Source organism: Rhinolophus sinicus, linkage group LG01 (assembly GCF_036562045.2).
Source record: "Rhinolophus sinicus isolate RSC01 linkage group LG01, ASM3656204v1, whole genome shotgun sequence".
Taxonomy (NCBI): Eukaryota; Metazoa; Chordata; class Mammalia; order Chiroptera; family Rhinolophidae; genus Rhinolophus; species Rhinolophus sinicus.
In genome coordinates this window covers 100,368,483-100,387,196 of record NC_133751.1, presented here as the reverse complement: position 1 = coordinate 100,387,196, position 18,714 = coordinate 100,368,483, and the positions used below count along the sequence as shown (strand labels likewise).

General features: G+C 35.5%; 1 protein-coding gene across 1 annotated transcript in view; it reads right to left on the bottom strand.

Annotated features, from left to right (window-relative positions):
- The window catches only part of LOC109456502 (ceruloplasmin), a 31,619-nt gene that overhangs the window by 11,351 nt on the left and 1,554 nt on the right, over positions 1–18,714 (bottom strand). The window contains exons 4-12 of the mRNA XM_074333823.1: positions 12,566–12,731; positions 10,990–11,120; positions 10,497–10,637; positions 10,009–10,220; positions 8,348–8,501; positions 7,521–7,733; positions 4,574–4,781; positions 3,671–3,810; positions 1,842–1,970 (exon numbers count right to left, since the gene is read on the bottom strand). Of these exons, the coding sequence (XP_074189924.1) occupies positions 1,842–1,970; positions 3,671–3,810; positions 4,574–4,781; positions 7,521–7,733; positions 8,348–8,501; positions 10,009–10,220; positions 10,497–10,637; positions 10,990–11,120; positions 12,566–12,731 (1,494 nt within the window). The remainder of the gene's footprint in view (positions 1–1,841; positions 1,971–3,670; positions 3,811–4,573; positions 4,782–7,520; positions 7,734–8,347; positions 8,502–10,008; positions 10,221–10,496; positions 10,638–10,989; positions 11,121–12,565; positions 12,732–18,714) is intronic.

Below are 18,714 nucleotides of genomic sequence, written 5' to 3'. Positions count from 1 at the left end.
ATTTATATAAAATCTTTTAAATCACACTTCTTTATGGAGAACCAGATAATGAACAGACCCTGAAGCTATAAAAATAATTGGCAGCAGATTCCTCCTTTTTTTGCTCTGGCTCTACTGCTCCCAGCTTCGTGATCTTAGTCACTGTGTTTATATTTCTGAGCTTCTGTTTCCTCATGTACATTAAATGGGGATTCAGGGATTAGACAAAATAATGCAAATGAAGCTGCATTACCTGGGCCATAAGGCAAAATCAATGTAACTATCAATGTTGGCTATTTTGTTCTCAGGGTTACTGGATCAAAACTTCACAGTGATTCTGCCATTGAAAAATGTTAATCATTAAATATTTATTCATTCATTCATTCATTCATTCATTCATTCACTCAACAAACACTTATTGTAGTGACGATGAGAACTCAGGCTTTTAAATGTGATAGACTTGTTCTGAATCCTAGCTCTGAACCTTCCAATGTACAGATCACAGGCACCACCTCCCCACCCCAAAGCTATTTGCATGAGCCCTCCCGAATCTGAATTCTCTTGACACTAGTGGTCAAGTTCTTTTGGTCCCCTACTCCCACCCCTCACTGTCTAATCCTATATCCCCCACTTCCAGAGGCTAAATGAATTTTCCCAAGCACATAGTCCTCCTTCTCCACTAATCAATCTCATCCCCTGCCTCCCTGCTTCCAAATTTTTAACAATTTATTTTACTAATCCTCCCCTTCCAGCACACCACACTGTGCGTGGGGCACAGCAGATGCATAGAAGTATTTCTGGAATGCATGTAATGTGGTCCTTTCCTGACTCATCAGAACTGAACGCTGACTTGCATACTCCCTTGATGGGAGATTCCTGTTGTACCATAGGACTGTCTGTTTTCAAAATTCAAAGGGAATGTTTCAACCACCATCCAAGTCTACCTTCAGTCCTATGCCCCACAAATCTTTCCTTTCTGAATTTGGCTCTTTCCTTGATACCCTTAATTCCCAGAACTACTTGTTTGGGTGGAGAACTATGGGGTACATTGTGGATATTTCTCTCAGATGCCCTTTTAAGAATGAAGGACTAGATCCACTGGGTGTCAACTCCCTTCACAGACAGGGTTGGCTGAAGGGAGCCACCTCGCCCAAGCCTGCAACTGGAGACTGATGCAGGCACATAAAGGGCCAACCCTCTTACCCCAACTCAGGACAGCTGAGAGCAACTTTATCTTCAGAATTTCTTGTAGGTTTGGCTGTGACTTCTATTAAGACTGCATCTCTGCTCAACTTCACCCCCTGCCCAATTCTGCTTCCTCTCTATCTTTTCATTGCCGTTGAGCCCAAGAGCACTCCCTGCACACAAATCTTCATTTCAGAATCAGCTTCCTGGGCATTTATATTAAAAAGTTTTCATTTCCTTCTGAGTTGAAAATGCTGAATGGCATGCTCAATAGTGGTGATGCCTTAGAAATATTAATACATGTGGGTCATCACTTCCTCTTAGCAGCTTGACTCTCACTCCCGCCCCCTCCCTCACACGCTACTCAACTCCTACTTTAGTACTTGAGTTGGTGAGAATGAATATAAGAATATCTGGCAACTGGACAGGTGGAGAGGTGGGAGGGAGATGGCCCTAGAGGAGAAATTATGTATGCTGGGGAGTTTTACCTCTGGTGCGCCCCTCCTAGAAACAAACTCAACTTGCAAAAGGAATACTTCTCTCCCAAATTCTTCAGGCCCTTCTTACTAGTCCGCTGGTCTTTCTTATCTGGAATTACACCCGTATTTGAGAAAGAACATTAGCCCCATAGTTCTCTATAAAAATTTGAGGGCTTTTCTTTCTACCAAAGCAGTTACCTGGCTGTGTTAGAACAGTGGTGGAATTGTGTGTTTTCACTCCATGAGCATAAATAGAATACGGTCTTGAGGCTTTATTTTTAAAGATAATTCGGAGTGTCTCACCAGGGATGGCAAATATTAAAGGACCTAGGAAATATAGAAAAGAAAAATGTGTAAATCATTTTTACTTATTTTCAATGGTGAGTCATCTGTCTTCTTAAGATTTAAACAGTGACTTATTCTTACCCTTTTCCTTAATATGCAGCCAAATGAAACACAAACACATTTAATAAGAGGATCATTGCTGATTATAAAACATCATTGTTACCTGGAAAATTTAAGTCATCTAGAATTTTTATAAGCTCTGTCTCTAGAAAACGTATTTTGATGAGCATCAGTTAACGCCTACAAAAACACACAATTTAACAATGGAGCACTTTATTTTCTTTCTTGAACAGCCTCATCATTTAAGCCTTTTATTCATTCCCCCTTCACCCTAGTAGAGGATTAGGAGGAGCTGCCTTTCTATGACTTAGGGTGATTTTCTCTCTCACAGGTTAAACACTTCATGTTACTTTCTCCCTTGCATCCTAGGCCAAGAACTGAAGGTACAAAATTTGTTATAAATCTTCTTTCTATTTTAAAGCAGATTGAATCAGTGGCTCTAAAAATTCAGAAACAGATGATTTTGAGATGAACTAAGCAGTAAGCACTCTCTTCAAACTTATGCTATAATTACTAAAATCAGAACCTGAAGAGACATGGTGGACAATGGATGTGAGCCAAAGCCAGCACCTCTTCCACCCCCATGGCAATTCTACTTTCCCAAACACTATGCTTGTCTTTCCCTTTCTAGAAAGTGTTTTCCTTTTTTGTATAAATAAAATGGAATCTAGAAGGTCATATTGTGTTATTTATCTTGGTGCATTGGCCAGAATCTTAGAGAAAACAGACATCCTGCTGTTATGAAAGATAGGGAGCCACCTAAAAGCAGTGGGAACTGGATAGCACAGACCTCCCTCCAGGAGTCTCATAGGGACAAGCTCCACAGGAGCCAAAACAGTAAGCATTTCCCTTCATCAGCATGTAAATCCATCTTCTCAGGATCCCCACCAAGACGGCCTTGATAGACACAGATATCAAGACCCAAACAAGATCTGGGCATATGGAAATGACATGTGACTTCAGGTAATACCATTTGATATATGAAAACATCATGTGACTTCTAGAAATACTGTGTGACTTATGGAACTGTTAATAGGTTAGTGCAAAGGTAATTGCAGTTTTTGCAATTATGTTTAACCTTTTAAAGCACAATTACTTTTACACCAACCTAATACATGTGGGTGGGTGCACAAGGGTGACCTGTAGGTTTCCTAGCCGATCTGTCAAAGGTAGAAGAACGGTTATAATTTTCCTCACTTTTGGACAGAGATGAAATTAAATCTTAACACTCCAGTGCTTTAAATTAAACACTTAAATTTAAACAAAGAAGTCCCCCTCCTTACTAGCAGGGTTTCTGGGCTTCATTTTAATTTCAATGAAATTATCTGGAAAAGCTACTACTAAGGTCCCTCCCAGGTCCAGAATTCTTGGGTTCTGAGTGCAGGAAGCCAGGTAGTCTGAAACTGACTGTGCTAACTTTCTATGGTCTCTTTATTTTCTATTAAACAAAACTTGAATCCCTTTTTTTCCCAGTAAAAGTGCCTGTCAGCAAGCAAATTAGTTAGAATTATAGGCATTTGCCTCTGTCAAGGCGGAAGTTGACAATATCCTCACTGTGTGCAACAATCCTAGCAGCTAAAGAAGAAGAAAACCCCAAAACCAATCTTATAGCAAATCAATACCTAGAATATCCAGATGTTTTTCATCTTCATTTCTCTCCGTTTTTTGTGTGAATGTGATATCATCATATTGACGATATACAACTTTCTTGTATTTGGACCCAAGATATATCTCAGTTCTATCCAAAAATATGTTTGTTTGACTTTGAGAAAATGAAAACAAAAACAAAAAAAACCCCACAAAGTTAGTTAATTTAGCCATTAGACAAATTCTCATATGGAAGAACTTTTTGAAATAGTGTAATTTATTACTATTTAGAGGCAATTTTTACCTTGGAAAGTAATTCTTCTTTTTTAAAAATATGTATTCATTCTGGTAAGATTGTCAGACATTCACTCTATACTTTAAAGCATGTTTTCAAAATGAAATTTTTGTTTTGATAAATGAGTAGTAAGATTGCAAATCAAGAAAGAAAGCAAAGTTTACAGAAAGAAAAAATCAACAACAGTGTCTTTAATTTGAAGTTCTCAGAAGAACATAGATGGAAACAAATAAAGACAAAAGAAAAACCTGACTGATTCCAAATGTTAAGTATAGCTGAAGTTACTTTTATTATACCTCAAAGTCATGTGATTAGATGGTAAACACATAAGGAAGATAGGATGTGAGAAATGAAAAGAGACAGGAAGAAACAAAGCATAGAAGAAGTTATGTAGATATTTAGAAAGATTTGTAATTGAAGATATCATACATGCAAATTTTGAAGTTATTTATAATTAAATGTATCCTAAACACACACGCGCACACACACACACACACACACTCATCACACACATGCATGGTCCACACACATGCCATACCAAACACAAATATATACACACTACACACACACACACACACTGAAAGGAAGGAGTGGAAAACTACAGAATGAACCCTTTCCAATTAGAGACAAATTATCACCATACTTCTCCTCTCTTTGTAAACGTTTCAGTTCTTTCTCCCACTTCCTGCTAGGACAATAATCCCACACAATTTCCTCAGCTGCGATATAGATAATTTTCTCCTGGTCCTGTGTTTGCTCAGGATATGGCTCTGAACACTGCATCACTTTGTATGTACTTTTCATGCCGTTTTGATAGGGCTCTGAAATCAGACAAACCACGCCAAAATTTCCTAGAGGTGAATAAAAAAAGAATGCATAAAGCATTGCATTCAGAATTCTTTTCTCTCTGTGAAGTCATTCATAAGACATAAGCCCCCAAAAGAAGCACAGTAAGATAATTCATTAATTTTTTCATTAATTTGGTAAATATTTATTGAGTATATTCTTTATGCCAGGCATATTTCTAGGAACTTGGGAAATATCAATGAATCAAGTAGTTGAAAATCCTTACCCATACAGTTTATATGCAAGGTGTTGTAGAGACAGACAATAACATAGTAAGTAACTTCTATGTATGCTGAAAGATAATAAATGCTATGGATTAAAGAAAAAAGGAGAACAGTGTGAGGAAGATTGAGAATTCTAGGAGTTTGTGGGAGACAAAAGGGGTTCAAGGGAGCAGTGAGCAATATTTTATAGGATGATCAAGGTAGACCTTGATGGCAGGGTGACATTTGGGCAAAGACTCATGAGAGGTGAATGCTGGATCAAGGGGAAACACGTAGCAAAATCCCCCAAGCTGAGGGCCTGCTTGGAGTGTTTGAAGATTAGAAGTCTGTGTGCAGGGAGTGGAGTGAGCAAAGGTAAGCGTACTAGGAGACAAGATTAGTGGGGAATGGAGGGCTGGGTCACGTGGGCCCTTATGGACCACTGAAAAGTCTGTAGCCTTTACCCAGTGAAATGGGAGCCATTGTGGGATTGTGAGTCCATGAGTGACATATGGGCACCCCTGGCAGCTCTGCTGAGAATTAGACTAGAGTGAACAAGATGGAAGGAAGGAGACCTTTTAGGAGGCTGTTAAAATCATCCACGAGAGATGATGGTGGCTTAGATCAGAGAGGTAGCAGTGGAGGTAGAGAAAGGAAGTGGAAGGGAATCAGCCTAACATGTTAAAAACCCCAACGAATGACCATGACAAAAACAAATCCAAACAAAAAAACTCCAGCCTTGCTCAGAACAGTAAGTTCCACCTGAATTCTGGTGGTCTTTTTTATTTTGGTAATTTTATGCCCATCACATTCTGAAGCTGCTTCTTAGTATTACCCTCATCAGCACTAACTCTCTCTTTCAACTCTTTACATATTTCTGTTGTTGCTATTACTTTTTATGGAGGATGAGATTCAAGGAGACTAACAAGGAAGCAAAACCTTCCAACTCAGAGGGTTTGGGAAAGAGGATTTGTTTAGCAGGAAATGATGCTCATACAGCACAGTGCTTGATATGTACTAGATGTCTCCACATGTTTACTACAGCTGATGTTATTTAGAAAAGAGAATAAAAGCAGGCTTTTTTTTTTTTTTAAGTTCAGGAAAATATTTGCAGAGGAAAGCACAGGAAAAAGCCGGGGGGTGGGTCGGGGGGATGGCAATAATTTGCCACTGAGTGAATGTACACAGCAGAGAAGAGAAAGAGTATTGGAGAAAGAACTCTTTCCTTTTTTCCCTTAGTTGCTCTTAATCACAGGTTTTGTTTGTTTGAAAAGTAAAATAATTTTTATAATGTAGAAAATGTAGTCAAATGAATCTGTGGTATCACAAAGAGTTGATACCAATCCATGGTATTTATAGAGTAACTAGTACTGTGTTTCCCCGAAAATAAGACCTAGCAAGACAATCAGCTGTAATGCATCTTTTGAAGCAAAGATTAATATAAGACCTGGTCTTATTTTACTATAAGACCTGGTATAATATAATATAATATAATATAATATAATATAATATAATATAATATAATATAATATAATATAATATAATATAATATAATATAATATAATATAATATAATATAATATAATATAATATAATATAATATAATATAATATAATATAATATAATATAATATAATATAATATAATATAATATAATATAATATAATATAATATAATATAATATAATATAATATAATACCAGGTCTTATATTAATTTTCGCTCCAAAAGACGCATTAGAGCTGATCTTATTTTCAGCTAGGTCTTATTTTCGGGGAAACACGGTATATTGTGTAGCCTGTATTTGATTGCTGTCAGTAGCTTTTGAGCAAGATGGATGAATTGTTTTGTTCTGTTTTGTTTTTTGTGAAGATGGATCTGCAGGATAAAAGAAGAAACTGACGTTTTATTGAGTCTTAACACAAGCCAGGTACTTTACTACATCTTTATTATCTCTATCTCATCTTATCTGGTCATTGCCTTCCTTTCTGTAAATTGTAAATTATTATAATACTTATTTTACAAATGAGAGTATTAGCTTTAAAGTGGAGGCTTGGCTCTTCAGATCCCCATAAAAATTCTCTGATATGGGGTGTCTTAAGAAAAATATTTGTCAGCAAAAAAATTTGCTTAATAGTAAAGATAGCAATGACAGAAGTAGAGAGAGGAAGGCAGAAGGGAGTAGGGAAAGGTAAAAGCTGAATGAAGGACTGAGAAACAGATGCACAGAAGAGTAAGAAATACGGCAGATAATTGAATGAAAGCAAATTCAAATACTGCAAAACATCTTCACTGCTTTTGAGGAGTGTGGGTTGATTTAGAACCTGGAGCCCAGGAGGAGAAAACTGGGAGAGGCTGGGGGGATTTTTGTGTACAGAAAAATGATATACTAATGTTCCTATAAATTAAATGGAACAGGGCAAAAATTTTCCAAGCATTATAAGTTCATTTTTTTCTGTACAAACAGAATATTCAATGCATACAATGACAACGTTTTTCATACTTTAAACATGTTTCAGGCTGAAGGAGAAGACCTATTACTTACCTGTGGAATCAGGTGTCATTAAAAGTGTCTGGGAAGTATAGGGAATCATAGATACAGTGTCGCCCCTTTGTCCTAGAGAAATGAAGGTATTCCCTGAAAAATATATTCCATGTAAGTCTGAATTTGATCCCACACTAAGAAGGTGCCATGAAACGTTGTCTCCTAAACACATATCGAGTCCGGGCAGATTTCCATACATGTATCCATTTATGGCTGCAAGACATTTGTGACAAGGACGAGATTATTTAATTTACTGGTACTAAACATCACTTGAAACTCAGCAAATAACTAATCATAAAACAGTTCATTCATGGAAGGATCTCAAGATTGTTCCAGTCAATCCCTTCCTTCTAGATTTGAGAAAACTAAGGCCAGAGGGGCAGTGTCATTAAGCTAATGAATGGAAGGAACTGTTAAGACCAGAGTCCAAGTCTCCAGATTCTAGACCAATCCATTGTCTACTACACCTTATACTCTTCAAAAACCAACCAACTGACCAATTTAACAAATACTCCACCCACCCACTCTATTAATTGGTCAATAAAGGAATAAGACAGGAATGAAATTCTGTCTTACATTTAATAATAGCTAAACAATATATTGCACCAAAAAGGCATTGGTAAATATTTGGTAAATTGAATTTAACATAATCACCTTAGTAGATAATATTTATATTAGGAAATTGTATTGAAAGGAAATATGAAACTTATTAACTGACCATTGGGAGGGAAATGTACGTTTCTCTTAAACAATCTGTAATTATTTGGGCATAGTGAAATTAAATAACTGTTTAATGCATTTATCTTGTAAATTAAACATTCCCTTACAATTCATAAAGTTAGAGTTCTGGAAGTCTTGGTCCTCTTTGTTCACGTTTTTAGGCTCTGTGGTAAAAAACGTTCTAATATTTTGATCCAGGAGATAACTATCATTTTCATCAAATTTTGCGGCAAGTAGGTAAAATTCTTTGTCTATTCCCTTCTGTGGATGAGAACAGAAAAAAGAATAGACACAAAGTATAGATGGTCTATATTCAAAGTCTAGTCAAATGGCTGATTTGCATACAGGATTTCCCATACAAGGGATTTATATACTTCTAGAAAATTTCATCATTTGACTTTCCCCAGTTATTGACATTTTATATAAAGCCATAAATGAATTGATCACAGAACTAAGAAGTTGGGAGAAATATCTACAGCTGTTTTCATATAAAGATCTTACTCTGGGCATTCCTACATCTGAAACTTCATAAAAGTAAACCATATAATCAGATAATAACAGATAGTGTCCTTTCAGAAGATGCTTTATAGAAAGTAAGTTAAATAAAATATTTTTAATTCCAGAAAGTCTGCATGTTTAGTTTAGGGTTTATTAAGAAATGAAATATGTATACATATTTATATTTTAGTATAAAGTATAAAAATTATATGTACATAAGAATTATAAGACTTCTATATAACTTTATTATATAGATGAATATAAATATATAGTCACATATTTAATAAACTATATATTCAATTATACATATAACTATAGTAAGGGGTTTATAGGCTTTATTACACATGCATTATAAATGCAGAAAGGAATTTGGATATTAGTTTACTTGTGAGTGAGGAACAAGGGAAAGTCATTCATCAAGCATTTATTGAGCACCTACCACCTGCCACAGAAGGGCTGTGGTTGTTACACAAAAATAAATAAAACCGTGTGTATGGTTTCAAGCAACATATAGTCTAGTGGGAGAGACAGGCAAGTAAAAATAATTGTGTGGACAGGGCTTTAATAGAAACATACACAAGGAACTATGGTAAAATGTCTGCTCCTTTAGCCGGCAAAACAGTAAGGAAAGGCCATTTCAGACAGAGACAAGGGCAAAATCAAAGAGATGTCAATTAAGCTTTCTTACTCAGAGACTAATGAGCTAATTGTGCAGGAAGGCCAGAACGGTGTGTGCATTGTTGGCAGAGAGGGCAGCATGAATCTGGAGGGATCGTTAGGGTCTGATGTGCTGACTTGTGAGCCAACAAATTGTGGAGGGATTTTGAGTGTGGCGAGTGCTGTAATTGGATTTGAAAGGAAGGGATGTGGAGCTATATTGAACCAGGATGAGAGTGGGGGCAGGAGTTAAGAGGTTCAAGGAATTCAGACAGAGATGATGGCTCTAGAATAAGGCAATGGTATTGGAGATTTGGTGACCGATGCTACAGAGCAGAGGAAAAGACTTATAGGCTGGAGGGACAGGTTGTGGCTGTCCAGAGGGAGAAGAAAAGTTAAAAGTCAAGGGAATTAGAGGTGTCTGTGGAACATGGCAGAGCGGGTGCTCATTGGGCAGAGGAACACACAGGTCTGGAGCTGAGGAAAGACTAGAAGTGGGAGGTACCAGCTCACCTAAGCGCAAGACGCTGGCTGCCACAGTGCCTTTCTTCTGTGGTTCTGTCTCAGGCACCCCCTCACCCGGGCACACCTGGACACAGGTCCTGTGACTCACCTGTTTGCCATCCTCTCTAAGACTCCCCTTTCTGCACACAAGGAGAGGCCCTACAAGGCCAGTGTTTGCGTCTTTTGTCCCATTGACTGAGGAGTAGTATAACATGGTCAGGCAGTTGGGGTCCGTGGAGGTAGGACCCACATCTGGTGGAACTTGCCATGTATAGACAAATGTTGTGCCAGGATCTACATGTGAGGAGGCTGGAGGGGTGCCTAGTAAGAAATAAACATTTGTAAAATAGGACCTATGACCAAAAGTACCCTAGTCTAGACTGTGAGATCTGAGAGCAAGAACCATGTCTTGCTTACCTTGCAGCACCTTGGGTGACAGTTAAAAGGGGCCAAAGGAATCACTTTGCCACAGTAAGTACACAGAGCTGTTTATGATGTAAAAAGTGGGCTGCACAATGATTTTAGGAGAAGTTGTATTTTCTTCCTGACACTATATTGCAGGATGGCTTGCTTGGACCTCTCTTGAGTTCTACTTACTTCCTCCGGGTGTTTTGTAGAATGTGCCCTCGTTGTCTTTGCTGTAACGCAGTCCCTGAGGTTGAATGCTGAGTGGCAGGGGACCATTGTTATAGAAAGTGACTTTGATGGTCTGTCCTACCTCTGCCTTGATGACAGGGCCTAGAAACCAACCGAGTTAGTAGTTGTCCTTGATTTTCAAAATGCAATTGTCAAGTTATGTTACTTGGGTAAGGTTTTCCTTGAACCAGAAATGTGCCCAACTGCAAGAGGTCTAAATGATTTGGGTCTTAGAAAGTCACCTTGGATCACATGAATATATTAATATTATTGGATTTATAAGGTCAAAATAATGTAGTTTAAAATCGGGTGAATGGGAATATGTTGTTTTTCATAAGGTTATAAGATGACAGCTAAAATCAATAAAACTGTGGGTAGGTGAATACCTTTTTTGATTACATAGAATCTGTATAAATTGTATTTATAATCTTGCAAGCTATGAATAGAATTTTACCAAGGATTCCAAGGTGCTCTTCTCTTTCCTTCTGTATTTGGAAGGAAGCATCTGTGTATTCACGGTAAACTAGTTTTTGGTAAGTTCCTCCAATTCTCGTTGGGCCTTGTTCAAAATATTTCTGGGATTCACTGTGTAAAGAAAGTAGATACACAAAGAACTTTTAAATTTAGTCATCACGTGAAAAGAAAGCTAGAATCTACATACATCTGTTTTAAAGTACTTGTAATTTATTTATAAAAGTAATTCGTGCTCATTGTAGAAAATTTGAAAAATAAGGAAAAATGTAACAAAGTAAAATTTTCATAATCCTACCATCTATACATAACCATTGTTAACATTTCCCATCCATATCTTTGCAATCTTTTGTCTAAGCGTGTGTATCTAGTATGTCTGTCTACCTGTAGTTTATCTACAAATTTTCTATTGGAATAAAAATCAAAAAGACATAATATCTGATTTCTTTTCAGGCAGGTAGTAATAAACACTGTTTTTAAAACAGCTATGTACAAAGAAACTAGAATATTAAGATGAGAGACGTCATTCTTCATTTTTTATTCTAAGAAAATAAAATGGAGTCCCCTGAGAAAAAGTGTTGCCTACCAATGAATCGGTGACTTGCAGTGCTAATACATCATAATATTTCACAGCCAGGAGAATCAAGCAAGCCCCCCAAAAATCAATTATTGATTCGTACTTACTTTTGTCAATATAAAATGAGAGTTGGACCTAATTGTGAATGTACTTTTTACTATAATCCCAGATATTCTTCTCAAGATTAATATAAAATTTCCATTACACAGGTTAAATAATTCATTGATGAGTTAAAATGTAAGAAGAGAAAATATTCACTTGATATAACATTTTTAGTTTTTTAAATTCTTTGTGAGTGAATTAGACAAAAATAAATACTATGAAAATATTATTTTTTGGTGGTTGTAGAACTTGATATTTTCTGACATATAACTTTCAGTCCATAGACCAGAAGGATTAAAACTCCTATAAACTTCAAATAAGTAAATATAATCTAGCAATGGGACTATCAGAAAAACTTTTTGTGCACTTTTAAATACTGATGCAGCAGTAATGTATTTCAGTCTTACTTTTTGGTCATTAATATAGCAATTGGTAATACAGTCATAAGTGTTATTGAGTAAAAAAAAATTATATGATTTAAGGATGTCACAGGAAATTATTTAATTGCCTTTAGATCTAAGTATAAATTACACATGAGGAACGTTTCTGGATTTTTGTGAAACTGCTATTGATAACATTATCCACTATGTTGTTAAATGTCATAATTATAAAACAAACCCACTTTAAAATTTAGTGCTAGGAAAAATGTGGGCAGTATGTTTTCCTTTGCATTGGCTGCCAAAACATTTAGAGAAAAACTGTGTGGCAATGATCCTGAGGCTCAATTTTCCCCCAATTATTGGCATAATTATTTTTCTACCTTTATTTAATCAGTATCTTTTTATTATAAGATGCCTCAATTTTTCTAGGAGGAGCTGGATTATGAAAAACTTCAATTGTCTTTCTTTAACCATAAATATTTCAATTACTGAATCATTACCTTCCCTTTGCCGTTAAACTCTTTTTAGTGAAGAAATCTATACCAGTTGGAGCATAGTTCCAAAATATATTTTCAGCAGCAATATAGTAATGCATAACATCTGTCGCAGTAAAATCTGCTGAAGGTTTTTGGCAATTCTTTACATTGAAAAAGGCTTTCATAGGCTCTGAAAAGCAGTAAACCCAAGCAGAGAATGTTATTAAAACATTTTTTGTAATATATATCTATATATCTATATATCTATATATCTATATCTATCTATCTATCTATCTATCTATCTATCTATCTATCTATATATATATATATATATAATTTTAGCCAACAATATTGCAACTCCCCCTTTCTCTGACAAATCTGAGGTATTTTATTTATGGAATTTGTGTAAAAAAGCCAAAATGTATGATACAAATACAAAAACCAAGATGCAAAAATGAATGTTAGAGGAACATAGATATTACTGGAGAATGACACCCAGCATTGGGCCAACTCATAGATAAAGATGGCAACTGCCTACCAAGAAGAATTTGAGAGTCTGTTTAGCCAAAAAGTCTTCCCTTGTGGGTATAAAATTGCTACCAGGTCACTAATGAGTTAGTTGGTTTATTAGATTAACTGTTGGCAGGCAGTAGAAAAATCAAGGCAGGTAAATTTTCATGAGGGCATCAGTTCTGTGTTTTGATTTCACAGGAGTGTAAATTAGTACAGACCTTTTGGAAGGCAATCTGGCAGCATTCTTAAAATCAAAAACCCTCCCAATATATAATTTCACTTCTTGGTAGTTATCCAAGAAAAATGTTTGCCCATGCATAAAAAATATACAAATAAAAAGGTGTTAACTATAACTGTTAATCAACCAAAAAAGTGAAAGCCATTTAAATGTCTATTAGTAGACAAATTGTTAAATAAACTAGGATACATCCCAAATATGAAAATCTATATAACAGTTTAAAAAATAAGTTAAATAAATAGGGAAAGTCATGGAAAAGATCTCAAGACATATTGATGAGTGAAGAAAGCAAGCAGCAGAATACTATATGCAGTGTGATCTACTTATGTAAAACAAAACATAGCTATGTATTTTTATTTCTATGTGTGGTTCTCCCTTTCCCATGGCCCTGGGAGGGACACAACACACAAGAAATCTTGATAAATACTTGTTGCTTAGCTGTTTAAATAATTAATTGACACATGATGTTAATCAAAATATGGGACTTGAAAAAAAGAAAGGTTTTGGCCAGAGAAGTAAACCCCATTTTTTTTGTAAAAAAACAAAACAAAAAAAAAAACTTAAATTCTTTAGTTCTAATAACAGTCACATTTTCTGACTGACAAATAAAACATTTACATGATCATATGTAGAGTTTGGTGTATTTAAGAATAGAAAAGATCAATAACTAAATAACTTCATAGCTAACCAGCCTATTATTCAATGGACAGTGTGATTCATGAGGGAAATAAACTAAAATAATGAGGTTTTCTGAGTACTGGATTAAAATTACAGTTGACCCTTGAACAACCTGGGTTTGAATTGTGCGGGTCCACTTATATCCGGATTTTTTTCATTTTATAAACAGACGATGTAAACTTATGGTATTGATAAATACAGTACAGTACTGTAAACGCATTTTCTATTCCTTATGATTTTCTTAACATTTTATTTTCTCTAGATTACTGTAAGAATACACAGTATATAATACATACTGGATACAAAATGTGTGTTAATTGGCTGTTTATGTTATTGGTAAAGCTTCTGATAAACAGTAGGCTACTAGTAGTTAATTTTTGGGGGGGAGTCAAAAGTTATACCCAAATTTTTGACTGCAAGGGGGGTTGGTGCCCCTAATTCCCATTTGTTCAACGGTCAACTGTATTTGGTACTACAAAATTCCTCGCTGAGCTTCTTAAAAGGTTTTGGGCAAGTTTTTAACCTCATAGAACTTACTTTCTCAATTAAAAAAAAAACACAAAAAACTGTAATAATACCTTCTCAGTCTGATGCTCAGGTTTCTTGTAAAGCTCACAAGCTAATTAATGTAAACCTTTTCTTCATAAAAACAACAACAACAAAAATCCCTATATTCCTAAAAGGGTTTATTACACAGAGTTAAAAGTGTTCCAGTCCTGAACTCACCAATAAAAAGGCACAGAATAGCAGATTGGATCAGAAAACTAAACCCAACCATATGTTGTCTCCAAGAGACACATCTCAGCTACAAGGACAAACAGACTCAAAGTAAAAGGGTGGAAATTGATACTCCAAGCAAATGGTATTCAGAGAAAAGCAGACGTAACATCCTTATGTCAGATGAAACAGACTTCATGATAAAAAAGGTAACAAGTGACAATGATAGGCATTTCATAATGGTAAAGGGGACTATACAACAAGAAGACATAACAGTCACCAATATTTATGCTTCCAATCAGGGAGCACCAAAATATACAAACCAACCACTAATAGAATTAAAGGGAGAAATTGACCAAAACACAATTATAGTAGGGGACCTAAATATATTATTGAAAGCTATGGACAGAAAATAAATAAAGAAATATCAGCCCTAAATGACACATTAGATGAAATGGACATAATTGACATTTATGGATCACTTCATCCTAGAACATCAGACTATACATTCTTTCCTAGTGGCACATTCTCAAGGATAGTCCATATATTGGGACATAAAACTAGCCTCAGCAAATTTAAGAAGATTGAAAGCACACCAAACATATTCTCTGATCACAAGGCTTTGAAATTGGATATTAACTGCAAAAAGAAATCAGGAAACCTCACAAATATGTGGAGATTAAACACCATACTTTTAAAGAATGATTGGATCAAAGAAGAAATAAGAGGAGAGATCAAAAGATACATAGAAACAAATGAGAAAGAAAATATATCCTACCAAAATTTTGGGGATGCAGCAAAATCAGTAATAAGAGGGAAATTTATATCATTACAGGCCTATCCCAAGAAACAAGAAAAATCCCAGATTAAAAAACCTCATGTTATACCTGGAAGAACTAGAAAAAGAAGAACAAATGAAACCCAAAGTCAACAGAAGGAAGGAAATAATGAAAATCAGAGCAGAACTAAATGAAACAGAGAACAAAAAGACAACAGAAAAAATTAATGCAACAAAGAGCTGGTTCTCTGAAAAGATTAATACAATTGACAAACCCTTGGCTAGACTCACTAAGAGAAAAAAGAAAACACACAAACAAAATCAGAAATTATAAAAAAAAAAAAAAAATCAGAAATTAAATCAGGGACGTTACCATGGATACCACAGAAATACAAAGGATCTTCCAAGAATACTATGAAGGACTATATGTCACCAAATTCAATAACCTAGAAGAAATGGACAAGTTCTTAGAAACATATAGCCTTCCTAGGCTGAATCATGAAGAACTGGAAAATCTAAATAGACGGATCACCAGTAACGAAATTGAATCAGTCATCCAAAACCTTCCCAAAGGCAAAAGTCCAGGACCAGGTGGCTTCACTAGTGAATTCTACCAAACATTCAAAGAAGACCTAATACCTATCCTACGCAAACCCTTCCAAAAAAATTGAGGAAGAGACAATACTCTCTAACTCATTTTATCAGGCCAACATTACTCTGATACCAAAACCTGGAAAGGATAACACAAAAAAAGAAAATTACAGACCAATATCTCTGATGAATACAGATGCAAAAATCCTAAACAAAATTCTAGCAAATCGAATACAACAATGCATTAAAAAGATTATTCATCATGACCAAGTGTGGTTCATCCCCGGGGCACAAGGATGGTTCAACATATATAAATCACTCAATGTGATACACCACATAAACAAAATAAAGGACAACAATCATATGATTATATCAATAGATGCAGAAAAAGCATTTGACAAGATACAACATCTATATATGATTAAAACAATAAAATAGGTATAGAAGGAAAATACCTTAACATAATAAAGTCCATATATAACAAACCCTCAGCTACCATCATAATTAATGTGAAAAACTGAAGCCCTTTGCTCTACGTTCAGAAACACGACAGGGATGTCCCCTATCACCTCTGCTTTTCAACGTAGTATTGGAAGACCTAGCCAGAGCAATCAGGCAAGAGAAAGAAATAAAAGGCATCCAAATTGGGAATGAAGAAGTTAAATTGTCACTTTTTGCAGATGACGTGATGCTATATATAAATATAGTCCATTGCATTCTCACACAGTAACAATGAAATCTCAGAAAAAGAAATAAAAGAAAACACAATTCCTTTTGCAATTGCAACAAAAAGAATAAAATACCTAGCAATAAATTTAACCAAGGATGTGAGAGACCTATACACTGAAAACTATACAACATTTTTAAAAGAAATTGAAGAAGGCACAAAGAAATGGAAAGACTGATCATGTTCATGGATTGGAAGAATCAACATAGTTAAAATGGCCATATTACCCAAAGCAATATACAGATTTAATGTAATCCCCATCAAAATCCCAATGACATTTTTTAAAGAAATAGAACAAAAAATCATCAGATTTGTATGGAACCACAAAAGACCCCAAATAGCCAAAGCAATCTTAAGAAAAAAGTACAATACTGGAGGTATCACACTTCCTGACTTTAGCTTGTACTACAGGGCAACAATAATCAAAACAGCATGGTATTGGCAGAAAAACAGACACACAGACCAATGGAATAGAATTGAGAACCCAGAAATAAGCCCACATAAATATGGACAGATAATTTTTGACAAAGAAGCCAAAAACATGCAATGGAAGTAAGACAGCCTCTTCAATAAATGGTGCTAGGAGAATTGGAAAGCCACGCGCAAAAGACTGAAACTGGACTGCTATCTGTCACCATGTGCCAAAATTAAGTCAAAATGGATCAAAGACCTAAGTATAAGACCTGACACAATAAAGTGCATAGAAGAAAACATAGGTACTGAACTTACGGGCCTGAGGTTCAAAGAGCATTTTATGAATTTGACTCCAAAGGCAATGGAAGTAAAAGCTAAAATAAATGAATGGGATTATATCAAACTAAAACGGTTCTGCACAGCAAAAGATACCATCAACAAAATAAAGAAGCAACAAACAGAATGGGAGAAGATTTTTGCAAACAATGCCTCCGATAAGGGGTTAATATCCAAAATATATAAGGAACTCATATAACTCAACAACAACAACAAAAACAATCCAATTAAAAAATGGACAGAGGACCTGAATAGACATTTCTCCAAGGAAGACATACAAATGGCCAATAGATATATGAAAAAATGTTCAACATCACTAATCATCAGAGAAATGCAAATAAAAACCACAATGAGATATCACCTCACCCCAGTCAGATTGGCTATCATCAATAAGACAAATAATAACAAGTGTTGGAGAGGCTGTGGAGAAAAAGGAACCCTCATACACTGTTGATGGGAATGCAGACTGGTGCAGCCCTTATGGAAGGCAGTGTGGAGGTTCCTCAAAAAATTAAGAATAGAATTACCATATGACCCAGCAATCCCTCTCCTGGGTATTTACCCAAAAAATCTGAAAACATTTATCTGTAAAGATATATGCACTCCAATGTTCACTGCAGCTTTATTTACGGTGGCCAAGACATGGAAACAATCAAAGTGTCCTTCAATAGATGAATGGATAAAGAAGATGTGATATATATATACACAATGGAATACTATTCTGCCATAAGAAAAGATGAAATAGTATCATTTGCAACAACATGGATGGATCTTGTGATTATTATACTAAATGAAGTAAGTCAGACAGAAAAAGTCGAGAACCATATGATTTCACTGATATGTGGGATATAAAACTGAAAACAACAAAAGAACAAGGTAAACAAATGAAGAAACAAAAACTCATAGGCACAGGCAATAGTTTAGTTGTTACTAGAGGGGAAGGGGGGAGAGGAAAAGGGGGTCGTAGATGAGGGTAAAGGGGATCAAATATATGGTGATGGAAAGAGAACTGACTCTGGGTGGTGAACACACAATGTTATACATAGATGATGTATTACAGAATTGTACACCTGAAATCTACATAACTTTACTAACAGTTGTCACCCCAATAAACTTTAATTTAAAAAAAAAGAGAGAAAGAGAAAAAGATAAACACATGATCAAGGTAAGTATGCCTGGTA